General features: G+C 41.9%; 1 protein-coding gene across 14 annotated transcripts in view; it reads right to left on the reverse strand.

Moving 5' to 3' along the window:
- Nucleotides 1-24,426, reverse strand: part of ENOX2 (ecto-NOX disulfide-thiol exchanger 2) — a 287,975-nt gene that overhangs the window by 50,529 nt on the left and 213,020 nt on the right. For all 14 annotated transcript variants that reach the window (XR_011565163.1, XM_070783673.1, XM_070783668.1 and 11 more), the window contains 3 exons: nt 20,359-20,514; nt 7,201-7,407; nt 201-434 (listed from right to left, as the gene is read on the reverse strand). Coding sequence is in view for 13 of the 14 variants with exons in the window: in XM_070783673.1 (XP_070639774.1) it covers nt 201-434; nt 7,201-7,407; nt 20,359-20,514 (597 nt within the window). In the remaining variant the exon portion in view is untranslated. The remainder of the gene's footprint in view (nt 1-200; nt 435-7,200; nt 7,408-20,358; nt 20,515-24,426) is intronic.

Below are 24,426 nucleotides of genomic sequence, written 5' to 3' on the forward strand. Positions count from 1 at the left end.
GATCAGAGACACAAGTGGGAGGGACAGATTCTTTGGCTCTTGAATTACTGGGTACACCTCTCTATCTGCAAGGCTTCAACACAAGAAATGCCTAGAATCTGTCAGTGGGAAATTCGAGGATAACTGCCAACAATACAAAGACATTTATTAAATTTCTCCAAAGAAGAGAGCTAATCACCAAGCTCAAATGTTTCACTTACCTTTTAGTTTTTCAGCAACAATGCTGCATTCATGGTCAGAATAGTGGACCACTGGAGGTGGGGATGGTGGGCGCAACCTTTCCTCTTCCATCCTTCTGCGGTGGCGTTCCTCTCTTGCTAGCATCCGTTGTTTGCATTCCCACTCATACAGATCATCTCGAGCCTGTGCAAAATCAACGTGAAGCCGGCCTGTGTCTTTTTTGTCAGTGCTAGAGCCCAGGCGAATGCGGTAACCTAAGTGCACAAGAGGGAGAGAGAGGAGCACAAGAGCAGCCCAGTGAGTGAGTGGCTTTCCAAGTTGCGTCCTTCAAATGCAATCGCAGTGGTTTCAGTTGGCCACATAACTCCAAATTCTCTCCCCAGTACTACAAGGGGAACACTACCCGCTTGGATTATACTCTCTGTCTCTGATAAAAGTTTATTATTTCATAGTTGGCGTCTGTGCTCAGTCATGTCTCTTTGCGAGTCTATTGACTGTAACCCGCCAGGTTCCTCTGTCCATGAGATTTCCCAGGCAAGAATACTGGAGTGGGTTGCCATACTCACCTCCAGGCTCTTCCCAACCCAGGGATCGAACCCGGGTCTCCTGCATTGCAGGCAGATTCTTTACCCACTGAGCCACCTGGGAAGCCACATAAAATATAATATAGTCCAAGATTGCTCCATCTGCCACTTTACTTGTGACAGAGGGAGGCTCTGTGGGTAACAGTATCAAGAATAAGCCTTATATGGCACCATGGGCTGGGAAGAATGAAAAAGCTGGCTTCAAACTCTACTGTCTTTGGATAACTTCAACAGTGTCAGTCATACCACCAAAAAAACTTGATAAAATTTCAATGTATCAGGTTGACATTTCAATCCCCCATATTGTTTCCTAGACATAGTTGGTGATTCATAACCATTTGAGGGAGTGGGGTGGGAGGGTGCAGAATAGAAATGATGGAAAGTGGTATATTATCCAGCCGACATATAATTTGGAATCCTTACCCAAAAAAAGAGGTAGTGTGTTTATACTGGGCTTCCCTGGTGGCTCAGCAGTAAAGAATCTGCCTGCAATGCAGGAGACCGGGGTTCGATCCCTGGGTCAGGAAGACCCTCTGGAGGAGAAAATGGCAACCCACTCTAGTATTCTTGCCTGGGAAATCCCATGGACAGACAACCCTGGAGAGCTACAGACCATAGGGTCACAAAGAGTCAGACACGACTGAAGCAACTTAGCACGTGCATGCTTATAGTATACTGGTATGGGACTGGGATTCATAAAACCAGGATTCAAGTCCCCACCTCCATTTTTGGTCGCAGCTTTAGCACCCAAGTTAAATCTCTCAACAAAAAAAACTTTTTTAAATTACTGTTTTTATTAGCCTTTTAAGTTTCAAAAGCTTAGCTAGGTGCTTCCACACACATTTATCTCATTTCATTCTCAGCACAAGCTTGCAGAGTAACTCCTGCCTTAAACCACTAAAAATATGGACAAAATATATGAAACAATGGTTTTTAAGACTCTGGACATTAGGTATTGAAGACAGAGATCACTAAGAGACAAGAACCAAATGAAGTGATTACTGCGATTTCCCCAGCGTATTGCCTGGAGACAGAGGGGAACGCTCCAGCCCCTTTTCTAAGGGATTTTTGTTTGTTTAAATTTCTTTCTTTTACGATGTGGGAGAACAGCCATCCAATTCAGGCATTTTCTAGCACTTTTAAACTTTCAAGGAGCAGGTTCAAATTTAAAGGGAAAAATTAGTTGTTTTCACATCGGTGATTGCAATCTTCTTTCCTTTGGCAGCCATCAGAATGTTTCCAGGTGGCTGTTACCAGAGAGCTGATTTCAGTGTTTAGATGGATGCCTCCTGAGCAGCATGTCGTCTTTTATGTACAACTGTTCAGGGCTTTTCAAGACCTTTAAGTTCTTATTAAAATAGTCTATTGTGGAATGCTCTGTTATCATTGCTAAGTGCTGTTAAATCTCCAGGAGTTGGATTTTACAGCACTTAGCAAATGTAAAAAGAGCATTCTACATCTGCCTCCTCACTTCTCCTGTGTTACCAGCCTACTTTTTCCAACACTCATTACTTTTTCTTTGGCCTATTGCAATAGGTCGGAGAAGGCAATGGCACCCTACTCCAGTACTCTTGCCTGGAAAATCCCATGGACGGAGGAGCCTGGTATGCTGCAGTCCATGGGGTCACACAGAGTTGGACACGACTGAAGCAACTTAGCAGGAGCAGTTAGATACTAACTGGTGCTCAATGATTCTTTGATAAATGAATGTAAGACTTCACGCTAACCTTAGATTCATTAAGGGGAAGAACTAGGTTTTACCTGTTTTCTATCCTGCACAACATTTAGCACAATAGCTTACACAAAGAGACGTCCAACAAGTGCCTGTTACATGAATGAAGATTCTGTAGCACTTGGACCCAATTCTTCCAAACTGTTAACCCTTAGGCAAGGAAGTAGTTAATGGTTCTATGCCCTTTCCAATTACTTCATCTTCTGCCTTCAGTTTTATCTGTCCACTGCCCCATAATGAATAATAATTCAAGTTAAGTAAAAGATTGACCATGAAACTTTATCTTGAAACCACCCTAAAAAGCAAAGGGCTTCATTTTATAATATTTAAGAGTTGTTGTTCAGTTGCTCAGTTATGTCCAACTCTTTGCCACCCCATGGACTACAGCCCACCAGGCTACCCTGTCCTTCACTATCTCCTAGAGTTTGCTCAGATTCATGTCCACTGAGTCGGTGATGCTATCCAGCCATCTTATCCTCTGTCACACCCTTCTCTTCTTGCCTTCAATCTTTGCTAGCATCAGGATCTTTTCCAATGAGTTGGCTCTTCACATCAGGTGACCAAAGTATTGGAGCTTCCAGTTCCAATCACCTCAGTCTCCTCACCAGAAACAAGTGACTTTATGCAGACTAGTTCTTACTATCTCCACTCCAACTACCACAGTATATAAGCCACTATCAGTTCTGGATTAGACTGATACTATAGTTAGCTACCTAACCACCAGTCACCAGCATTCTCCATACCCTTCAGTCCATCCTTTACATCAATCTATCACTTTAGAAGTGATATTTCTAAAATGTATACCGGATCATGTCACTCTATCCTTAAAAATCCCTCAATGGCTTCCTGTTGTACCCAGAATAATAAACTTTACTACAGGCATACCTTGGAGATATTTTAGATTCAGTTCCAGGCTACCACCATGAAGTGAACATCACAATAAAGTGAGTGATACATAATTTTTGATTTCCCAGTGCCTATAGAAGTTATGCTTACACTGCACTATAGTCTAAGAAGTGTGCAATAGTATTATGCCTAAAAATGTAAATAACCTAATTACAATACTTTATTGCTAAAAAATGCCAGCCATCATCTGAGCCTTCTGTGAGTTGTAATTTTTTTGCTGGTGGAGGGTCTCGCCTTGACGTTGATGGCTGCTGACTGACCAAGGTGGTGGTTTCTGAAGGTTGACGTGGCTGTGGCAGTTTCTTAAAATTTAAAACAATAATGACGTTTGCTTCATCCATTCTCAGTAGCATGCAGTGCTGTCTGATAGAATTTTACTCACAGTAGAACTTCTTTCAAAGTTGGAGCCAATCCTCTCAAACCCTGCCGCTGGTTTAAACAACTAAGTTTGTGTAATATTCTAAATCTTCTGTTGTCATTTCAACAGTCTCCATAGCATCTTTACCAGGAGTAGATTCTATGTCATGAAACCACTTTCTGTGCACATCTCTAAGAAGCAACTCCTCACGCATTACAGTTTTATCATTAAGATTAGAGTAATTCAGTCACATCTTCAGGCTCCAGTTCTAATTCTAGTTCTCTTGCTATTTCCACCACATCTGCAGTTACTTCTTCCACCAAGGTCTTGAGCCCCTTAGAGTCATCCTTGAGGGTTAGAATCAACTTCTTCCCAACTCCTGGGAATGTTGGTATTTGACCTCTTCCCATCACAAATGTTCTTAATGGCATCTAGAATGGTGAGTCTTTTCTAGAAGGTTTTCAATTGACTGTTCCCAGATCCATCAGAGGAATCACTATCTATGGTAGCTATAACCTTATTCATTGTATTTCTTAAATAATAACACTGGAAAACTGAAATGACTCTGATCCATGGGCTACAGAGAATGGCTGCTGTGTTAGCAGGCATGAAAACATTAACAGCCATCAGAGCTCTTGCATGACCAGATGCACTGTCAATGAGCAGTAACATTTTGAAAGGAATCTTTTCTTTTTCTCTGACCAGTCAGTCTGAGTAGTGGGCTTAAACTATTCAGTAAACCATGTTGCTAAACAGACGTGCTGTCATCTAGGCTTTGTTGTTCCATTTATAGAGCACAGGAAGAGTAGAATTAGCATAATTCTTAAGGGACCTAGGAGTTTCAGAATGGTAAATGAGAATTTGCTTCACTTGAAAGTTGCCAGCTGCATTAGCCCATAACAAGAGAGCCAGTCTGTCCTCTGAAGCTTTGAACACAGGCATTGAGCTCTCCTCTCTAGCTGTGAAATTCCTACATGTCATCTTCTTCCAATAGATGGCTGTTTCATCTCCATTGAAAATCTGTCGCTTACTGTAGTCACCTTCATTAATGATTTTTGCTCGATCTTCTGGATAACTTGCTGTAGCTTGTACATCAGCCCTTGCTGCTTCTCTGTGCAGTTTTATGTGATGGAGATGGCTCCTTTCTTTAAACCTTATGAATCAACTTCTGCTGGCTTCAAGTTTTTCTTCTACAGCTTCCTCACTTCTCTCAGCCTCCACAGGATTGAAGAGAATTAGGACCTTGCTCTGGGCTAGGCGTTGGCTTAAGGGAATGTCACGGCTGGTCTGATCTATCCAGACAAAACTCTTCATATCAGCAACAAATCTGTTTCACTTTCTTATCACTTGTGTGTTCACTGACGTAGTACTTTCAATTTCCTTTAAGAACTTTACCTTTCATACACAACTTGGCTAACTGTTTGGGATGAGAAGTTTAGCTTTTCACCTATCCGAGTTTTCAACATGCGTTCCTCACTAAGCTTAATCACTTCTAACTTTTGATTTAAAGTGAGAGACTCTTCCTTTCACTTGAACACATAGAGGCCATTGTAGGGTTATTAACTGGTCTAATTTCAATATTGTTGTATCTCAGGAAATAGGGAGGCCCAAGGAGAGGGAGAGAGATTGGCGAACAACCAGTCAGAACACACACATTTATCAGTTAGGATCGCCATCTTACTGGGGTACATCTTATATGTGGCACCCAAAAACAATGACAATAATAATATCAAAGATCACAGATTATCAAAACAAATAATGAAAAAGTTTTAAATTTTCCAAGAATTACAAAAATGTAACACAGAGACACGAAATGACCAAATGCTGTTGGGAAAATGGCTTTGACAGACTTGCTCAATGCAGGGTTACCACAAAACTTCAATTTGTAAAAAACACAGTATCTCCAAAGCACAATAATACAAAGTGTGATAAAATGAGGTATGCTGGTAAAGATTAAAGGCCCAACACAGTTTTCTTGTGTTTACCTCTCAGACTTCATTTCCTGTCGCTGCTTCTCCTTCATTTAATGGGCTCCAATCATGCTTACCTTCTCTCCTCTGCTTATACACACCAAGTCCATTTTCATCTCAGGGTCTTTGACTTGCTCTTCCTTATTTTGGAACGCTCTTCCCACAGGTGTTTGCATGGCAATCTCCTTCATATTGTTCAAATCTCAATTCAAATGTCAGAGAATGCTTGTTTTCCTAGCAACCCCAGGTGTGTTAGCTGTTTTTATCTTCTTCTTAGCATTTATTGGTACCTGATATGTTTTGTTTATATGTATCATATTTTGCCATCTTCAGAGTGTAATATTCTTGATGGCAAGATGTGCCTCGGTCTTTGCCATCTCCTCGGCCATCTAGCATTCTATCAGCCAATTAATATTTGATAACTAGCTGACTTCCATAGTTACTGTTGAACATCTACTTTGGTACCAGGGTTATGTGCTAGATGCTGGGGTTTTAAAGTTATGGAAGACATAGTCTTTCCCCTAAGGAGTTCATGCTTTGTTGCAGGAGACAGAAGTGGAGAGAGAAAGTTCTCATGTGGTATTACAGGTGTCTGTCAGGAGGAAGAACCAGGTGTGGGGGAAGCTCTGAGGAAGGGGTGCCCAAACCAGCCTGGTGCAGAGTGGGGAGAGAGGTCAGGGAAGGCTTTCCAGAAGAGGTTGTGATTGAGCTGGAGCTCTAGACTATGAAGATGTATGTATGGTGGGTGGGGTGGGAAATGTAATTCTAGTCAGAGGAAAAGGCAAAAAACACCATTCTGGGAACTAGAATTAGTTTAGTGTGTGGTTAGGACATAGTATGGAAAGGAAGGATTAGGAGTTAATGGTGACAGGAAAAACAGATAATCAAGGCCTTTAATGTTACAAGTAAGGAGTTTTGGAGTTATCCCATGGCAACTGGGGCTTCTCCAGTGGCTCAGTGATAAAGAATCTACCTGCAATGCAGGAGACACAGGAGATGGGGATTCAATCCCCAGGTTGGGAAGATCCCCTGGAGGATGGCATGGTTACCCACTCCAGTATTCTTGCCTGGAGAAATCCCATGGACAGAGGAGTCTGGTGGGCTATAGTCCATGGGGTCCTAAAAAGTTGGACCTGACTGAAGTGACTGAACATGGCAACTGGCACTACATGGGAACTTTAAAGGAACATACTGGGCTGTAACATACATTTTTCATCTATGAAGGTAGGGGTTGCCATTAAGCCCAATCACCTGGGTTCGATCCCTGAGTTGGGAAGATCCCCTGGAGAAGCAAAAGGCTACCCACTCCAGTATTCTGGCCTGGATAGTCCATGGAGTCGCAAAGAGCTGGGCACGACTGAGCAACTGTCACTTGCACTTTTTCACTTTAGCTGCCACAGATGCAAACACACTGATCCCCAGTCTCTGTGTCATACCTGGTGGGCACAGTCCTCATGACTAAACACCTACCAGAAAGATAAAGGGCTTTATCCACCATGTACTCCTCAGCAAAGCGAATGTGACAGAAATTTTTTTTGCTCTTCCGAATAGCAATGATCTCTCCACACTGCTCAAATACCTCCACGATGATCTGCTCTGTCCCATTTTCAGGCAGGCCGCCCACAAATACTGTTTTGCATCCTGGTGGTCGTTCTCGGGTTGCAGGAGGTGGAAGATCTAAGTGTAAGTGCAAAAGCATTTGAAATTAAAATGTTTGCTTGGGACAGACCTCTTAGAAACTTAACAAGTCCCAGAGATAACCCTACTGTCCCCATCACACTTTTGCTTTCGAGTCCCAGAAGCATGTGGCCTCTAAGATGCTCATCTCGGTTTCATAGCAAATTGGTTGCATGAACCTGAGATTTATGTTATTCAATGATTTGGTGACTATGATATATATATATATATATATATATATATATATATATATATATATATAGGATAAAGACTCAGCCCCATCAGCCCCGTCATATGTTCTTTGATTTTGTTCTTTACTTTTGTTGTGACAACCCAGTCCAATTTTCAGTCATTTTCCTAAAGAAGACAGTTAGTGGAAAGACATCCCACTGGGTTTAAACTCTTATTTTAGGGAATTCTTAGAACCTGGGTCCTTGAGACAAGGATTTGTTTGTAAAGTTTGTGGTCATTGTATTCTGTTCATGTTTACTGAAAGAACTGTTTTGGGGTGAATTTGACAGTAAAGAGGTGAACAGTTACAAAAATATTTCAAGCCATTGGAATAATTGGCTTGACAGAGTCAGCCAGTGTACAGACCATCCTTTTCAGGTTTTTTGTTTTCTGATTCCAGTAAACTCTTCCTCTGATTCTTTGCTGGAGAGGTGAAGTCCAATCATGAAGCATTTAGAGGAAAAGTAAGCTTGTCTGGGAAATCATTAAATAAAATTAGATAAATTTGGCTGTAGAGAGTTATTAAAAATCTACTTAATTAGACGATTCTCCGTCTGCTTTAAAAATGTGCTTTCTACTCACTTATCTTATACATAAAGCCTTTTGTATCCGCCAGCTCCGTGTTGCTATTTATATCTATCAAAGCATTTTCCAAGCAAAACTCTACAGTTTATAGCCCAACAAAACAAAGCATGATGGTCAACGGTTTTCTAGTGTTGGTTTTGTATCTGCAAGGATTTATTTTGTGTTATCCATTCTTCCCATTCAGCTCTTAAAAATAATTCTCCCAGCTCAAGATTTGGAGAGCTCAACAACAAGTGATTACAGTTCACATGCAAAAATAAATGAGTCTCACTTGCAGACTAGGCCAAGGCCCCCACCTGACTCTTATCCAAGTTGGCAAGCAGATGATTTGAGAGCTGCCTCAGTTATTAGCATCTTAAACTTCCTCATTTTGCTACCACTGTCTGTCCTCTTAGTATGGGTCAGAATAATCAAATTCTCATGGTGCCCTTTCCCCTTCTATTTAGTCAATAAAAGGGGTGGAGGTATTCTGGGAAACTGCAAAATTTCTCTTAAAATTTTAAATGTCTGTAATTTCAAGAACCCACTCCTTTTTTTTTGTTCCATAGGAGAAGTATAAAGGGAAAAAGAAGATAATTTAGTGAAAAGGAATCTGAAATGTCTTAGTCATCTACGCTGGAGAGGTTAGTTTTAGTCAAAAAGGAAAATGTCCAGAATCTCTTGAGACTTTAACTTCTGAGTTTTTAGTAATTGGAAAAGATTCTAGACATCACTGTCAGTGATTCTCAACTCTGGCAGCACATTGGAATCAACTTGGGAGTCAAACAAACAATGCCTAGGTTTCACTCAGATGAGTCTGATTTAGTGAATCTGGGGTGCAGCCTGTGCATTATTTTTTTTTTTACACCTCCTCAGGCAACTCTGATGTACAGCTCTAGTTGAAAACCACTGACTTGGCCTAAGCTTCTAATATTACAGGGAAAAAACCTTAGCTGACTGAGGTTGGGTGACTTACTCAAGGTCACCACGTCAGACAGAAAGAGAAGGAACATGAATTTGGAGCAATGAAACCTGGATTTAAACCTAAATTATGATTAAGATTTATCAAACTACTGTATAATCTTGGGAAAATTATATAACCTCTGATAACTTTGTTTTTTCATCTTAAAATAGAGATACTGTCCCCTACCTTACAAGGGATATTGTAGGATAATCAATAATCTACTACCTCTACTACAATGTGGTACAATGCCTAGTACTAGATAGACTCCCAATAAATTGTAGTTATTACAGGGTTATCGTTATTTGCTACTATAGAACCCAGGTTTCCTAATTACCAATCTGTGGCTTTCTAAAGTCCTACCACAAGTCTTGAACGTGGAGTAGCTCCTCTCGGCCCTCCTGGGCCCGCGCAGCCGCAGCTCCTTGGACGTGGGATTGCTCCTCCTGGCCACCGCCCCTGAGCTCAGGCGTCGGGTAGCTCGTCTCGGCTGCTGCCCCTGACCTCGGATGTGGGGCAGCTCCTCTCGGCTGCTCCTGCGCCGTCGAAGCCTGGTGCTCTCGGTTGCTGCCCCTGACCTTGGGCGAGGGGTGGGTCCTCATGGCCAGGCTTCTGCGCAGTGCGTGGCAGCCGGTGTGCTTCTGTGCAGTGTGTCCCAGCCGTTCAAGGTCAGGAGGGGTGGCCCTGAGGAGATACCCCTCGTCCAAGGTAAGGAGCAGTGGCTGCGCTTTGCTGGAGCAGCCGTGAAGAGATACCCCACGACCAAGGTAAGAGAAACCCAAGTAAGAGGGTAGGTATTGCGAGACGGCATCAGAGGGCAGACACACTGAAACCATAATTACAGAAAACTAGCCAATCTGATCACACTGACCACAGCCTTGTCTAACTCAATGAAACTAAGCCATGCCCGTGGGGCAACCCAAGATGGGCGGGTCATGGTGGAGAGATCTGACAGAATGTGGTCCACTGGAGAAGGGAATGGCAAACCACCTCAGTATTCTTGAGAACCCCATGAACAGTATAAAAAGGCAAAATGATAGGATACTGAATGAGGAACTCCCCAGGTCGGTAAGGGCCCAATATGCTACTGGATATCAGTGGAGAAATAACTCCAAAAGAATGAAGGGATGGAGCCAAAGCAAAAACAATACCCAGTTGTGGATGTGACTGGTAATAGAAACAAGGTCCGATGCTGTAAAGAGCAATATTGCATAGGAACCTGGAATGTTAGGTCCATGAACCAAGGCAAATTGGAAGTGTTCAAACAGGAGATGGCAAGAGTGAACGTTGACAGTCTAGGAATCGGAGAACTAAAATGGACTGGAATGGGTGAATTTAACTCAGATGACCATTATATCTACTACTGTGGGCAGGAATCCCTTAGAAGAAATGGAGTAGCCATCATGGTCAACAAAAGAGTCCAAAATGCAGCACTTGGATGCAATCTCAAAAACAACAGAATGATCTCTGTTCATTTCCAAGGCAAACCATTCAATATCACGGTAATCTAAGCCTATGCCCCAACCAGTAACGCTGAAGAAGCTGAAGTTGAACAGTTCTATGAAGACCTACAAGACCTTTTAGAACTCACACCCAAAAAAGATGTCCTTTTCATTCTAGGGGACTGGAATGCAAAAGTAGGAAGTCAAGAAACACCTGGAGTAACAGGCAAATTTGGAGTACGGAATGAAGCAAGGCAAAGACTAATCGAGTTTTGCCAAGAGAATGCATTGGTCATAGCAAACACCCACTTCCAACAACACAAGAGAAGACTCTACACATGGACATCACCAGATGGTCAACACCGAAATCAGATTGATTATATTCTTTGCAGCCAAAGATGGAGAAGCTCTATACAGTCAGCAAAAACAAGACCGGGACTGACTGTGGCTCAGATCATGAACTCCTTATTGCCAAATTCAGACTTAAATTGAAGAAAGTAGGGAAAACCACTGGACCATTCAGGTATGACCTAAATCAAATCCCTTATGATTATACAGTGGAAGTGAGAAATAGATTTAAGGGACTAGATCTGATAAACAGAGAGCCTGATGAATTATGGACGGAGGTTTGTGACATTGTACAGGAGACAGGGATCAAGTCCATCCCCATGGAAAATAAATGAAAAAAGCAAAATGGCTGTCTGGGGAGGCCTTACAAATAGCTGTGAAAAGAAGAGAAGTGAAAAGCAAAGGAGAAAAGGAAAGATATAAGCATCTGAATGCAGAGTTCTAAAGAATAGCAAGGAGAGCTATGAAAGCCTTCCTCAGCGATCAATGCAAAGAAATAGAGGAAAACAATAGAATGGGAAAGACTAGAGATCTCTTCAAGAAAATTAGAGATACCAAGGGAACATTTCATGCAAGGATGGGCTCGATAAAGGACAGAAAATGTATGGACCTAACAGAAGCAGAAGATATTAAGAAGAGATGGCAAGAATACACAGAAGAACTATACAAAAAAGATCTTCATGACCCAGATAATCACGATGGTGTGATTACTCACCTACAGCCAGACATCCTAGAATGTGAAGTCAAGTGGGCCTTAGAAAGCATCACTATGAACAAAGCTAGTGGAGGTGATGGAATTCCAGTTGAGCTATTTCAAACCTTGAAATATGCTGCTGTGAAAGTGCTGCATTAAATATGCCAGCAAATCTGAAAAACTCAGCAGTGGCCATGTGACTGGAAAAGGTCAGTTTTCATTCCAATCCTAAAGAAAGGCAATGCCAAAGAATGCTCAAACTACCACACAATGGCATTCCTCTCACACACTAATAAAGTAATGCTCAAAATTATCCAAGCCAGGCTTCAGCAATACGGGAACTGTGAACTTCCAGATGTTCAAGCTGGTTTTAGAAAAGGCAGAGGAACCAAAGATCAAATTGCCAATATCCACTGGATCACTGAAAAAGCATGAGAGTTCCAGAAAAAACATCCATTTCTGCTTTATTGATTATGCTAAAGGCTTTGACTGTGTGGATCACAATAAACTGTGGAGAATTCTGAAAAGGATGGGAATACCAGACCACCTGACCTGCCTCTTGAGAAACCTGTATGCAGGTCAGGAAGCAACAGTTCGAACTGGACATGGAACAACAGACTGGTTCCAAATAGGAAAAGGAGTACATCAAGGCTGAATATTGTCACCCTGCTTCTTTAACTTCTACACAGAGTACATCATGAGAAACGCTGGGCTGGAAGAAGCACAAGCTGGAATCAAGATTGCTGGGAGAAATATCAATAACCTCAGATATGCAGATGACACCACCCTTATGACAGAAAGTGAAGAGGAACTAAAGGGCATCTTGATGAAAGTGAAAGAGGAGAGTGAAAAAGTTGGCTTAAAGCTCAACATTCAGAAAACTAAGATCATGGCAACTGGTCCCATCACTTCATGGGAAATAGATGGGGACACAGTGGAAACAGTGTCAGACTTTATTTTTTGGGGGCTCCAAAATCACTGCAGATGGTGACTGCAGCCATGAAATTAAAAGATGCTTACTCCTTGGAAGGAAAGTTATGACCAACCTAGACAGCATATTCAAAAGCAGAGACATTACTTTGCCAACAAAGGTCCATCTAGTCAAGGCTATGGTTTTTCCAGTGGTCATGTATGGATGTGAGAGTTGGACTGTGAAGAAAGCTGAGCACTGAAGAATTGATGCTTTTGAACTGTGGTGTTGGAGAAGACTCTTGAGAGTCCCTTGGACTGCAAGGAGATCCAACCAGTCTATTCTAAAGGAGATCAGTCCTGGGTGTTTATTGGAAGGACTGATGCTAAAGCTGTAACTCCAATACTTTTGCCACCTCATACGAAGAGTTGACTCATTGGAAAAGACCCTGATGCTGGGAGGGATTGGTGGCAGGAGGAGAAGGGGACAACAGAGGATGAGATGGCTGGATGGCATCACCACCTCGATGGACATGAGTTTGAGTAAACTCCAGGAGTTGGTGATGGACAGGGAGGCCTGGCATGCTGCGATTCATGGGGTCGCAAAGAGTCGGAGAGGACTGAGCGACTGAACTGAACTGAACCAAACCGAACCAGAAGTCTGGAATGGAGTGAGAACTAAGACCTGGACTTCTAAACTCTCAGTTCCTTGCTTTATTCAGATCTTTAGATAAGGCTGGGTGTGGGAAGGAAGCATTCTTAGTGCTAGAGAAACCATTACTGACCTGAACTTGGGTCTGCTCCTCTACCTCCCACCGGCTCCAGCAGTAAAGCCAATCTACCAGAACCCAGGGTGTGCTGAAGGAAAGTGAATGTGAGAGTGTTAGTCGCTCAGTCGTGTCTGACCCTGCGACCGCATGGAGTCTTGCCTATCAGGCTCTCCTGTCCATGGAATTCTCCAGGCAAGAATACTGGAGTGGGTTGCCATTTCCTTCTCCAGGGTATCTTCCCGACTCAGGGATCGAACCATGGTCTCACCCATTGCAGGCGCATTCTTTACCGTCTGAGCCACCAAGGAAGTACAGCAATTATTGAAGTGACGGAGCAAGGGATGCTCAAAAGAGCTGAACTCCCCAATGGCTTTCATGGAAGGGTTTTTAAAGGCCACATTTGAGGTGAGGGCTGCCGGGAGCATGACTTTCTTCTGACTGGTTGGTGGGGAGGAAACAGAGTGGTGTTTGGGGAGTCTTAATCATCAACCTTCTGGTTCCAACCAGCCTGGGGTCTACATGTGGTGAGCAAGTAGTCACCATCTTCCACCTGGGATGGGGGAGGGTCAGAGAGAAGGGGGTGTCAGCTTTTGCATAACAACTCAAAGATCTGTGTCAGATTGTTATGCAAATCCCTTGAGGAGGAATTAGCACTCTGCTTTATTGCTTAATTGTTATTGTTCAAGCTATCTTTCTTAACTGCTTTTCCTTTCTTTCTGTATGCTATCACTTCTCCAATTATAATTATAACTGCTAGTACCTGCTCTTTGGCATTCACGGAAGGCCTAGGAGACCAAAACCTTTTCCTGCAAACAAGAAATAGGGGACATGGAGGGCCTTTTGTAGCCTGTAGGGCCCCGAAGGGTTCTGCTCAGTCTAGAAAACATCTAGAGTCATGTTTTCAAATCTAAGGATTTCGAATAGAATCCTGTTGTTGAATCCTTATGAAGTTTACTATTAAATGATTTCAATGGTAAATACTATTCTTGTGAAGCAAATAATCACCTTTTTATACAATGTGAGTTAAACCTAGTTAGGTCTACCTTTAAGTCCATTGAGAGACTCTAAAGAGTATAGTTACATGGATTACCAACAATACAAAGGCTCCTTCCCTTGACTACTTCTATGGGATTGAAAAATTCTGTGATGAAATCACCACCCTGTTTAGATGCTGTGATTATTCTGTGGTCATTGTCTGCTGAGTAAAGGAGCATAAAAGCCACTAAGAGTCATGTCAAGAATGCCGGGGATTTATTTATTTTCCTTGGGTAAACGTAGCATTTGCTGAGATTTAGGTGTATTGCCACCAGCAAGGCAATGGGCTGTACTACCTTCCTTAATGGATAGTACTTGTTCTTTAATTAGCAGCTCAAAGCACTTTGCTGTCTGGGCCTGATTTTCCAATCCCACAGAAATTCAGTGATCTGGGCACAGCAATGGTAACTCCATAGGAGAGCAAATTCAAAGTCCACCTATTAATCAGGTAATGTGCTAAGCTCCTGTAACACCCCAATCACCACTCCTGGATGGAGAAGAAGAAACTTCTGCGTTAAAAGATTTAAGATAACTGGGAGTAAAAAGCACTCTAATCTCTGGTAATGGAAAAGGAGGAGCTTTTGGTAATTCTAATTACAACTAAGCAGCCGCTCTGGGGAGCTGTGTTGGGACAATCAGCATTCAGATCAAAGTCACTGCTGATCTTGGAGAAGTGAGGCAGGGAGCAGCACATCAAATAAACCACTTCCACCAATAAACCACTTGCACCCTGTTTTTCAAAGGGGCATCACAGACCACTCAACTGGTTTGCCAGAATTTGCATACTGCAAAATTGTTGAGTTGATTTCATCAGACAGCCCAAGATTGAAGGTCCCCTAGACAATCAGCAGGGGTCGGGTATATTTTAATGTAATCCCAACTGATTGGAAGTAATCAGAAGGCCAGTGAATCTATTAATTTATCCACTTTCTCTAATTTTCTTTATAGAGCCCAGCCCTAAGAGCCAAAATAAGTTCAGTGGGTTTTGAGATGGTAAAATGAAATGATTGCTCTTTTTCTGGCTCCTGGGTGCTTCCCCACATGCCTGCACACAAATATCAGATGATATTCCACCAGTTACTTCACGGTCACTGTTATTTCACAGTAGATGAAAAATGTAACCTCTCCACACAGAAGGTCTATTAGCCGAAGTGAAAAATCTTCACAGAATTGACTTCTCTGGAGAGAGGGTGTTGTTTCTCTTCTTATACCAACTGAGGACTGTTAATTGGGAATGCAGTAAATCTCTGATAGCCACCTTGTGAAAAAAAAGTACCTGTGTTCCAGAGAGCTTTCTTTTGCCATATCTCTGACTCCTAGGCTTCCCTGGTGGCTCAGATGGTAAAGAAACCGCCTGCAATGCAGGAGACACAGGTTCGATCCCTGGGTCAAGAAGATTCTCCAGAAGGAGGGTATGGCAACCTACTCCAGTATTCTTGCCTGGAAAATTCCATGGACAGAGGAGCCTGGTGGGCTACAGTTCATGGGGTCACAAAGAGTCAGTCATGACTGAGCGACTAACACTTTCACTGACTCCTAGGAGTGCACAGTCAGCGCCAGTCTAGTTTCATCCATTGGATTTTTAGACCAGAATTGATTTTGCTGGGTCTAGATCAGAGAGGTTAAGCTATTTACCCCGGATTTCATGGCTATTTAGAGATCTGGGATATGACACCAGTCCTATGTTGCTTTGGGGTTCTTAATTATTATACCCATACTGCCTGTTTCATTAAAGGCACAAAACTCTACTCATTTGCTTTTGCTTTGCCTAATATACATTTTGAGGGACTTTTGCCTAGGTGAACAATTATTCTGGTAGCTCCATTTTTAATGTCAAGAATCATGTTTTTAGAAATGGATGAAACCTTGTAAGTATCTAGGCTAACCTAACCCGATAGCCTCACTTACAGACAAGGAAACAGACCCAGGGAGGTCATGTGACTAGCCCAAGATTCCCTCAGGTGATAGAGCTGGGGTAAAACACAGTTCCCTCGATTTTAATCTGGTAGTTTGCTCACTATTAATACTTCAATACTGTTGTTGCACATTTGATGTAGATCCACCTAGAAAAGTCTAGTGGTCAGTAGGCTATATGTGTCTGAAGCTCAGAAGAGAGCCATGGAGTGAAAAAATAGATTAGGAAGTGATCAGCATGTGGTGTAATTACCTCATGTTCTCTTGACTTCTAGACCTCTGACTTCTCCTTCCGTATTCATCCATCCATCCCTCTACCATTCATAAATATTTATTGAACATGTACTATATGTCAGATACTTTTCTCAGTGCTGGGGATATATTAGTGAACCAAACTGACAAAAATTCCTCCTTTTGTGGAGTTTGTGTGCACGCATGCATGTGTGTTCAGTCGTGTCCGATTCTTTGAGACTCCACGGACTGTAGCCCACCAGGCTCCTCTGTCCATGGGATTCTCCAGGCAAGAATACTGGAGTGAGTTGCTGTTTCCTACTCCAGGGGATCTTCCTGACCCAGGGATCAGACCTGGGTCTCTTAGGTCTCCTGCACTGGCAGGCAGGTTTTTTACCACCAGCACCACCTGGGAAGCCCCTTTGTGGTGTTTACATTCTATAAATTGCTTGTTAAAAGGTAGTAAGTATTAAGTGAAAAATAGAGAGGTAAATAGAACTGTGAATGTGGCAGGGAGGACTGAACTTTTAAATAGGTTGTCAGGGTTACTGAGGAAGAGACATTTGAGCAAAGACTTGAAGGAGGCAGGTGAGTTAGCCAGGCAAATATTTAGGGGAAGAGTATTTCAGGCAGAGGAAAGAACCAATACAAAGGCCTGTGATGGAAGAGTGCCTAGAATGTTCATGGAACTGCATGGAGGCCCATATAACTGGAACAATGGGTGTTGCAAAGGAGAGTTGTAAGAGACAAAGTCAAAGAGACAGTATGAGAAAGGGAGGCCCTTCTGTGCCTTTAAACAGACTTTGGCCTTTATTTTGAGTAAAACAGGGAGTCATTAATGGCTTTTAAGTAGAGGAGGGACATGATCTGACTTAGGTTTTAAAAAGGATCACTCCTGTCTGCTCTCTTAAGAACTTATAGGGGGTAAGGGTGAAAGAGGAAGCACAATTAGAAGAATATTGCAATAGTTCAGAAAATGTATTATTGTGGGTATAAACTGGGCCACGGCAGTAATTATCATGAAAATGGTAGAATTCTAGTTATATATTTTAAGGTAGACTTGACACAGTTTTGTAACAGATTAAATATGGTGTGTGAGGGAAAGAGAGTAGATTAAGGATTACCCTTAAGTTTTGGCTGATTAGTTGAAAGGATGCAGTTGCCATTATCTGAGATGGAGAAGGATATTAGTGGAGCAGGTTTGGGGGCAAATATTACGGGTTTTGTTTTGAACATATTAAATATGAGATGTCTATTCAATATCTAAGTAGAGATATCAAATAAGCAGTAGGATATGAGTTCAGGGTTCAGAGACAGGCTCTGAGCTAAAAATGTAATTTAGAGTATCAATGGCATGGGGCTTCCCAGGTGGCTCAGTGGTAAAGAATCCACCTGCCAATTCAGGAGATGTCGGTCCGATCCCTGGGTTGGTGAGATCCCCTGGAGAAGGAAATGGCAACTCACTCCAGTATTCTTGCCTGGAAAGTCCCATGGACACAGGAGCCTGGCAGGTTATAGTTCATGAGGTTACAAAAGAGTCAGACACAACTTAGTGAGTGACTAAAACAACAGCAAACAACAATCATTGGCATACTTTTTTTCAGTATAAGTACAGACAGAGAAGAGGTCCAAGGACTGAGTCACATGACTCTCCAATAATAAGTCAGTGAGAACAGAAGGTTATCAGCAAAGCAGATTGACAAGGAACAACCAGTGTGGGGAGCAAAACCAATAAATAGTGTAGTGTCCTGGAAGTCAAGTGAAGAAAGTATATCAATGAGTAAGGAATAGTCAACTGTGTCATTCAGAGCTATTAGGTCAATCAGGAAAAGACTTGAGGCTTGACCATTGGATTTAGTATTGTGAAATCATTAGTGTCCTTTTTTTTAAAGGTATGAAAAAAGTTTATAGCAACTAGTGCCATAAAATCAATACATATTATAATGTAGTGTCATTGTTATCTATTAATTTATCAAATATTTTAAAAGTATATTATATAAATGCCACTGTCATGGTCCTTATAAATGACTGGTTTCCAGGCATGAATGAGAATGCTTGTCTAACTTTATGAGTGCTGAATACATTAGTGTTATTAATCAAGGGACATTGTGATAGAGGGGTGGGGCAAAAGCCCAAATGAAGAAGATTTAGGAGAGAAGAAGAGGAAGACTGGAAATGGTAAAGATGAAGTCTTTTGAGGACTTTTGCTGCTAAGGAGTGTACAGAAACTTTTCTGTCTTAACTCTTGAAACATTAGAATTCCTTAGGGTGTCCTGCTTGGTTATCCTCCTCTTGATCTATACAAATCTCTCTGGTGGTCATTCTAGCAGCTTCAAATGACCTAATGTTTCAAGAAGGATGAAGGTTTCAAGAAGCAAATATAGTAGAGAAATAAAGTAATATAAGGGCTAAAAAGTATCCATTGGATTTAGCCCCCAATATTTTAGTGAAAATGTATTAGAATGATAAATGATTAACTACTGTTTTAATTTTAGTACCTTTCTCATGGAAGTGTTTGGGAGATGGTAGGCTTAGAGGTAGGTTGGAGAAGGGAGTGAGATTAAATAAGAGTTGAATTTGACTGAATTGTGGGCAAGCAGAAATGATATGTTGAAGATGGTCACATGATGCTGTGGAGACAGGAAAATTAGGGTCACTAAGACAAAGTGTGTTGATCACCACCCAGTTCTACAGGGGTTAAGTCACAACCCACTGCATTTGCTGACCAACAATGTATCCTGAGAGGAATTCAGGATGAAAAGCAGGATGAGGCATTCTGTGATTTGGACAGGCAGGCCCTAAGGCTAGTTCAGTGTATATTTCAAGAAGAATTTTAATGACCCTGCATTCTTGAAGCCTCCCATCCATAGCAAAGCACTAAAGTCATTCACTTGAGATATCTGTTCTTGGTGATTAGCAGTAATCATTTATGAAGACATATGCTTGACTGTATAGATTTCCTAGCCAAAAATCATAGATAAGCTGAGCTCTCTCCTACCTGTTTGGAGTAGTTTTACTCAGAGCAAACTGAGTTGCTGTCTGCTGGGCTGTAGTCTTCACCAAGACCCTGAATAAAATTTAAACTCACAACTCTTATGTTGCGGGTCTTTCTTTAAGTTGGCAAAGCAGACCAGTGAAAGGCTTTTGAAGTCCAGAATTTGGACTTTGAATCTTTGGGCAATGGGAACCCCGGGACTTTTAGGGTTCTATATATGTGACAAGGACCTGGATGAAATGTTAGATGAGAGAGAGGGGAAGGAATCAACGGTAGAGATACTCTCTAATGAAGAAATAAGAGAGAAGCAGATCAGACTGGTGCATCAGGAGACTGTGAGAGTCCCTAAATCACCTGACCTTATTGCTGAGAGGGTGTAAGAGACAGGCAGGAATAACTACTGGGGTTATCAGACTTAATCAGATCAAGGCTTATCAGACATGGTTGGTGGGCTCTGGAGAAGATAAGTCACTCATACCAGATTCCTACTCTTCCCATTGCACCTGCTCTTTCCATTCACCTTTAAAAATCTTGGGGCTGTTAACAAAAACGGTACTTTTGCCATACTCTCAGCAGAGAACTAAGGGAGGCTTCTCTATTCGTGTTTTCTCCACTCAAATAACCTGAGCCCCCTTTCAACAACATTCAATCCTAAAAAGGAACTAGAATGCCAGTTCACTTTAAGCTGTGTTAAGAGTGTTAAATTTTGAATTCAATTCCAAAGCTAGGTTCCCCCCCAGAAGCTACCACTTTATAGGCACTAATTGCCTTGTCAGGACTCTTAATACCAAAACGAATAATAAAGGATTGATACACCAAAACATTTTGACTTGTGTGGAGAAAAAGCAGAGTATTACTTGGATTTGGAGGGAAGAGTGTGCAGCTTTTACAGTGAATGATCTCTTTTACTACTGGCATATCTGGTGGAATTGGAGGAGGTACTATTCCTAGGCCAGGCATCATCGGAGTTATTGGTGGAATTCCAGTCATCATTCCAAGAGCAGGATCAAAATCTAAAAAAAGGAGAGGAAATAGAGAATAATCAATTATACCAGGCAAGATCAAGTAGAGGTAGACTGTTACCTTATAAGCTTCAAACCAAAGGTCTTTCTGAGACAGAGGCAAAATATTTAGGAAAACACATTATTAGCATTACCGGACCTTAAATATTATAATTGTGCATTTTTCTTTAGGGCTGTTTCTGTTTGGCCAGTGATTATTTGTGTCTATATCTCATTTTGACATCCAAGGCCTTTTGTATTGAATAATATGACTGTGTCTTGTGCATTGATCTTGCCTTCCACTAGTTCCCAACACACACTCTCTGCTCCATTCAGACCAGGCTTCACATTGTCCCTTGTAACACTTCCTGTCTTTTTTTATTTTTAAATTTACAATATTGTATTGGTTTTGCCATATATCAACATGAATCCGCCACAGGTATACACGTGTTCTCCATCCTGAACCCTCCTCCCTCCTCTCTCCCCGTACCATCCCTCTGGGCCGTCCCAGTGCACCAGCTCCAAGCATCCAGTATTTTTGCACTATAGCATGGTGTTAAAAGCATACAGTTTTCGGGTTTAGGCAGACCTGGGTCCTAGTTCTACTATTTGATTAGGAGATGAATCTTTTGTACCTCCATTCCATCATTGCAAAATGGGGTTAATTCCACCTACTTTTATAGGAATTTGTGAGGAATAAACAAGATGATGAATGCATAGCACAAACATGCTCAGTAAATAACTACTCTCTGTGCCTTTGTTCCTGTTGTTCTCCCTGCCTGCCTGGAATCATTCAAGCCTCCCCAGATTCTCCCCCATGGTTCAAGGCCTAGCTCAAAGTCCCACACTCCCTGAAAAACACTTTCCAGATAATTCTAGTTGATTTTTATTTCTGTGTCAAAAACTGTTCTATACCTGTTGCCACTGAATTTTATTTTGCATCATCTTTTATTAATATTTCTTTCAGGTTTGCTTCTAGGGTGTGTGGGAGCCCCCAGACAAATATGTTTATGGGGTTTGTCTAGATATATAATTTGACTCACCCCAAATCAGCACCAACGCTATTCTGGTAGCCCATGTGATACCATGAAAGAAATACCATACCAGCCAGCTGGAGTGATTTACTTGCCAGGATACTCTCCTGGAACCAAGACCCTGGGAGGACTCTACAGGCATGAGTTCAGAAGCTTCTTGGGGCATCCAGTTGAATCCACATGTGGCATAAAGGACTGCAGAGTGCAAAGGGGAAAAATGGGGACTGGGGTCCGCACAGGTTCAATTTGAGATTGGGGCCCCTTGCTTAGATGATACTGCAAGCCTTGGTCAATGCCAGACACTGGAGAAAAACCTAGAAAATTTTGAGAAAGGTGCTTCTTGGCATCAAGACCCACATAGGACCTGCTCTGGACTGGGGCACCTATCCTGATGGTACCACCTACCGGCCAGTCCTTGGCTCTGGAAAGGGACTTACAAAATACTGAGACAGTCATTCCAAAGCACGAGGTCCCCTGACGTGAGGGCCCGTGGCAGGGGCCCCACTTGCCTGGGTCTAAAGGCAGTACTGATTTCATTGTTTAAAATTTGTCTCTATAACAAGATGCACGTTTTTGAGAGAAGGGAGTGCATTGTACTTCATTTCCTCACCTCTCATTCTTGTCCTCTGTTAAGGCAGGCACAGTGTACTGCAAACGAAGGAAGTGTTGCATAAGGAGTACTGATCATTGTGGTAGGCCCTAGCCCCCAAAACTTTACCCTGCTTACCACTCAGGCCCAAGGGACAGTGCCTTAGTGTCTCCTTAAGGTGGCTCTGAGCCTCCCTGGTTGGCTCTCTAAGATGTTGAAGGAAGTGTATCTAAGCAGTGGGAAGAATTTGTGGTTCACACAGAAGCAAAACTCCGGGTACAGTTAAGCCCAGAAGGAGGGAGTCTTGTGACTGGGCAGATAAGCAGGTGGGTGGCACACAAGCAATACCCACTGCAAGCCAGCCTAAGAGAGCTAGGACATTCCCCATCCTCTCATGTGCCTGTCATGCAGAGATGCCAAGACCCTGAACATGTTTGGGAAGAAAATATTTTCTTCTAAGAGGAAATTTTATTTTTCTGAAAACAAATTTACTTTTAACCCTCATATGTTATCTCACCCAACACACAAGTATCCACTTGTACCTGAATGTGTGTGCTCACACACATGCACTCACATACATGCATACTCCTTTCTTTCCTCCCTGCGATTCTCATCTCTACTCTCCTCCATATGCTAGTTGTATGACCATGGGGGATATTTCTTAATATCTGTGTGCCTCCATCTCCTTTTTGGTAAAAGTAGGGATAAACAATGACATTTAGCTCAAGGAATGAAAGGACAGAACAGATATAAAAGGCTCTGGCCTGATCGATGGTGGTCCTGATAGGTGAATTTCCTTTCTTCCATTCCAGACATGTGTCCACACACTAGTAAATTCATTTGTTCAGGCACTCACTTCCACATCCCACGAACATTTGTGATAGCCTCCTATCTGTCAGGCTCTAGACAGCGGGGCAGGGAGTCCAGGACTTTTTTCCCATCTTGGAGATCTTAGGGCTCCTGACACTCTGTGTTCCTATGCTGTAGAATAAGAACGCTGTGGCTAAAAATGCTATTATGTCTTTGGAACATTTGATCTCTTGTGTATAAGATTTTGGAAAAATTGTTAACATTATTTCCCCCACTTACAAACTGTTAATTTTCAGTAGGAGAAGATCAGAATAGATTGTGTGCCAACTAAACAATCCCATCTATTTCTCCCTCCTACTGAAATGTTTGTCTTCCTTTTATTGTTCTGCCTGCCTCCTCATTGTTATTCATATAGTTCTATCACTCACAACTCCACCTTACCACAGATTACAGAAACATCAGTTCATTAAACAAGTTTTGCCACTTCAGCTGAGAAAGAAATGCCTGTCTCCATGTACTGTCTACTAATAAATGGAGACAAACAAAAAACAAATACACAGGATAAATATAACTCTTGACTGATGTACTCACCCCTGCGCTTTTCAGTATGATTACATTAATATTTTATGAAATTCATTTAAAAGCAAGTATATTCATGACATATGGCTAAAGCCAGAGTAGATAAACTCCCTTTCTTCTTTGCATTCAATATGCCAAGAGTTCCATAGGCTACACTGCCTAGCAGGGCTTGCTGGAGGGCAGGTTGTACATTGCACATGACATTTCAAGGGCTCCTATCACATTGATTATTTCTTTTGTTTATCTTCAACCATGAAGACCAAAGTAGACTTGAATTTCTAATACCAACATAGAAAAATAACTGTTTGAAATCATGGGTCTTACAGAAGTATTGCGGAACCTGAAAAAAATCAAAGAAGTCCAATAATTTAAAATACATTGGGAACAGAATACCAGAAAAGTTCTCTTCCTTTTCCAGATCCTATTCTGACTGGAGGAATACAGCCAATATGTAGATAGTATTAGCACTTTACGTTAGGAATTTGAAATTATTTTATAAAAGGGTTGTGGAATAGGCCAAGGTATCCCCCCAAAGTACTTTCACAATAAATGTTCTGTTTTGCTTTTACCATATCTTCTTCTAAAACCTTTTCCCTACTGCCTTCTTGATTCTTGACATAGCCGTTGGTGGAATTGTCATAAGATGTTGGTTTGTATTCCCTCTTCTGATTTATGTATTTTCCAAACTTTAGTTTAATGGAAATGCTGCAAATGTTGTTTTGTAGTTGGGCCAGCTTGTTCCTCTGAGTTGCAGCTCTATTACATCTCCATTACATGATTTTTAAGTAATGTTTCAGTGTAGCCTTAAGTTTTCCTGATGCCTAGCAACTTGCACTTAACTCAACCTAGAGTAGTTATCAAGCAATATTACTGTCCCCTGCTCTCTGTGTCTATCCGAGCCAGGGAGCTGCA

This window comes from Bos indicus, chromosome X, assembly GCF_029378745.1.
Source record: "Bos indicus isolate NIAB-ARS_2022 breed Sahiwal x Tharparkar chromosome X, NIAB-ARS_B.indTharparkar_mat_pri_1.0, whole genome shotgun sequence".
Lineage (NCBI taxonomy): Eukaryota > Metazoa > Chordata > Mammalia > Artiodactyla > Bovidae > Bos > Bos indicus.